This window comes from Pterocles gutturalis, unplaced genomic scaffold (genome assembly GCF_000699245.1).
Source record: "Pterocles gutturalis isolate BGI_N339 unplaced genomic scaffold, ASM69924v1 scaffold23754, whole genome shotgun sequence".
NCBI lineage: Eukaryota > Metazoa > Chordata > Aves > Pterocliformes > Pteroclidae > Pterocles > Pterocles gutturalis.
The window spans coordinates 1509-3507 of NW_010133928.1; the positions used below are offsets into that span (position 1 = coordinate 1509).

The 1999-nt window shown below is 59.4% G+C and overlaps 1 protein-coding gene across 1 annotated transcript; it reads right to left on the minus strand.

Moving 5' to 3' along the window:
* Window positions 1-780: 780 nt before the first annotated feature.
* NKIRAS2 (NFKB inhibitor interacting Ras-like 2) lies at window positions 781-1802 on the minus strand. Its single transcript, XM_010081418.1, has 2 exons — window positions 1535-1802; window positions 781-1133 (listed from the first exon to the last, which is right to left on the minus strand). The coding sequence occupies exons 1-2, from the start codon at window positions 1766-1768 to the stop codon at window positions 894-896; spliced, it is 474 nt and encodes a 157-aa protein (XP_010079720.1). The 5' UTR covers window positions 1769-1802; the 3' UTR covers window positions 781-893.
* Between the last annotated feature and the right edge of the window lie 197 nt (window positions 1803-1999).

Consider the following 1999-nt stretch of genomic DNA (forward strand, 5'->3'; position numbering starts at 1 on the left):
CTGTTTTTTTTTTTTTTTTTTTTTTTTTTTTTTCCTTCTTCCTAGATCCAGACTAGCTGAAGGGAACACATGTTGCTGGGCAGGACCGGGACACCTTTCCCTTGTCTTGTGTTGGTTCTGAGAGGAGAGCTGGGACCATGGCAGATGGGCAGCGAGAGCTGCCACAGCCCTGAGCAGCAGGGTGCGCAGGCTAAACACAGTCCCAGCTTCTCCAAGGTCGTGACTGAGTCTGCGCGTGGAAAGAGGAGGGCTGCAGCACGGTGGATGTGGGCCCCCTGCCCTCAATAACAGCATCTTGCCCTGCTCTGCACCATGCTTTCCCTGGGGCAGGATGACAATGTTTCTGCAGGTGAAGGAGCAGCGAGCACTGCCAGGTAAGGGGCATCTGCCAGGGAGCACCGCGGAGCCGGCTGGGGCAGCGCAAGGGAGAGGTGCTCTGACTGTGGCTGGGCTGGAGGCAGGGCTGGCAAATGGGCGCTTCTCACGTGGTATCAGTAAATATAAATCAGAGAGCTCGAGAGAGAGGGAATTCTTGTCCCACCTGTGGGCCAGCCCTGTGCTGGGCCTCCCCTCTTTGCAGCGTATGGCCCAGGGGTCTGCCAGCCTGCGCCTGGAGAGCAGAGGGGTGGCACTCGGTGAATCCTGGCTTTCCTATAGCACCTCGAACATCTGCAGGAGCTGGGCAGTGAAAAGAGTGATCCCTGTCCCAGTGCAGGGAGATGTCTCGCCTCTCTCATCCTCAGAGACCACCCCCAGCCCTGGGCTGCCCACTCCTCCTGTGCTTCCTGCAGGCTCCGTGATACCAAATGGGCTCAGCAGGAGGCGTGTGCAAGGGAAGGAGGGAGGTGAGGACACGGAGGTGGCGATGGAAAGGAAGGGAAAACACAGAAGGCTCAGCCATCTATCGACCCACTGCCCTTGTTCTTGCGACTCAGGGGGAAAGCAGACTTGCTTTGTGGCTGTGTCATCTTACTGGCCAGGTAGATGAACGGCTCGATCAGTGTACGCCGGTCAGCCACGGACACCTCCCACAGCTTCACCTTCTCGCCCTTAGCCCAGTGCTGGGCTGCGTCGTGGTCCACCCGGCGCTGCTCCTGCAGGTCACACTTGTTGCCCAAAACCACAATGGTGACCTGTTCAAAAAAGGGCGAGAAGACTCCCTGAAGGCACCACACGCAGAGCTGAACGGTGCTGCCTGGCTCTGCCTTGAAGAGCCTCGGTGCCAGGCACAGTCCTGCAGGTAACTCCCCCTCCGTGCCAAGGTTAAAACACCACATTTCCCAGTGCTCCCTTCTGGCAGCTTCCCCTCCTGTTCTCATCCATGTGTCTCAAACCAGACCAAAGCACAAGGGCCTGTTGAGCACTTGTACACTCAGAAAGCATCCCAGGACAGGAGCCAGTTACAACTGAGAGTCTTGTGGAACAGGGACCCCTGTTGCCATCTTGTGACAAGCCAGAGAAACTGAGAGTCCCTGTGTGAGAAACTGAAGAGGAGCAGATGGCACTCTGCAGCCCCTTTCCCCTGAGCACTCACCTCCTTCTTGTCTTTGGACTTGTCGATCTCCTTCTTGAGGAGCTCCACGCGCTTGAAGGACTCCTTGCTGTCGGTGCTGTAGACCAGCACGTAGCCGTCCGTGCAGGAGAAGCAGTGCTTGGGGAGCTCCAGGCCATCCCGCAGGCCCCGCGTGTCGTAGAAGCGCACCTGCTCGCGCACCCCACGGTCTGTCTCGATGGAGCCCACGTAAATGTCCTCCTGGGTCTCGATCATCTCAGAGCCTGACAGAGGGAGGGGCAGGGGAGACGTGGGGACCCTGCCCAGGGACCTGCCCCTGGCACAGCCCCGAGCCCTGGCCCTGGCACAGCCCCGAGACCTGTCCTGCCGGCTGGTCCCTTGTTTAGGGGCTCTCTGGGTACAGCCTCACCTCCTGCTCCCCCCCTGCAGTGTGGGGCTGCAGGAGACCTGGGCAGGGGGACAAGGGGCCGGGCAGGGGAATAGGCA

What these genes read in the sequence shown, in the direction of transcription:
- NKIRAS2 (XM_010081418.1), bottom strand. Translation starts at nt 1,768, where the DNA reads ATGATCGAGACCCAGGAGGACATTTACGTGGGCTCCATCGAGACAGAC. An exon ending in AGTCCAAAGACAAGAAGGAG is followed by an intron (nt 1,134 to 1,534) that starts GTGAGTGCTCAG and finishes TTTTTTGAACAG; the next exon opens with GTCACCATTGTGGTTTTGGG.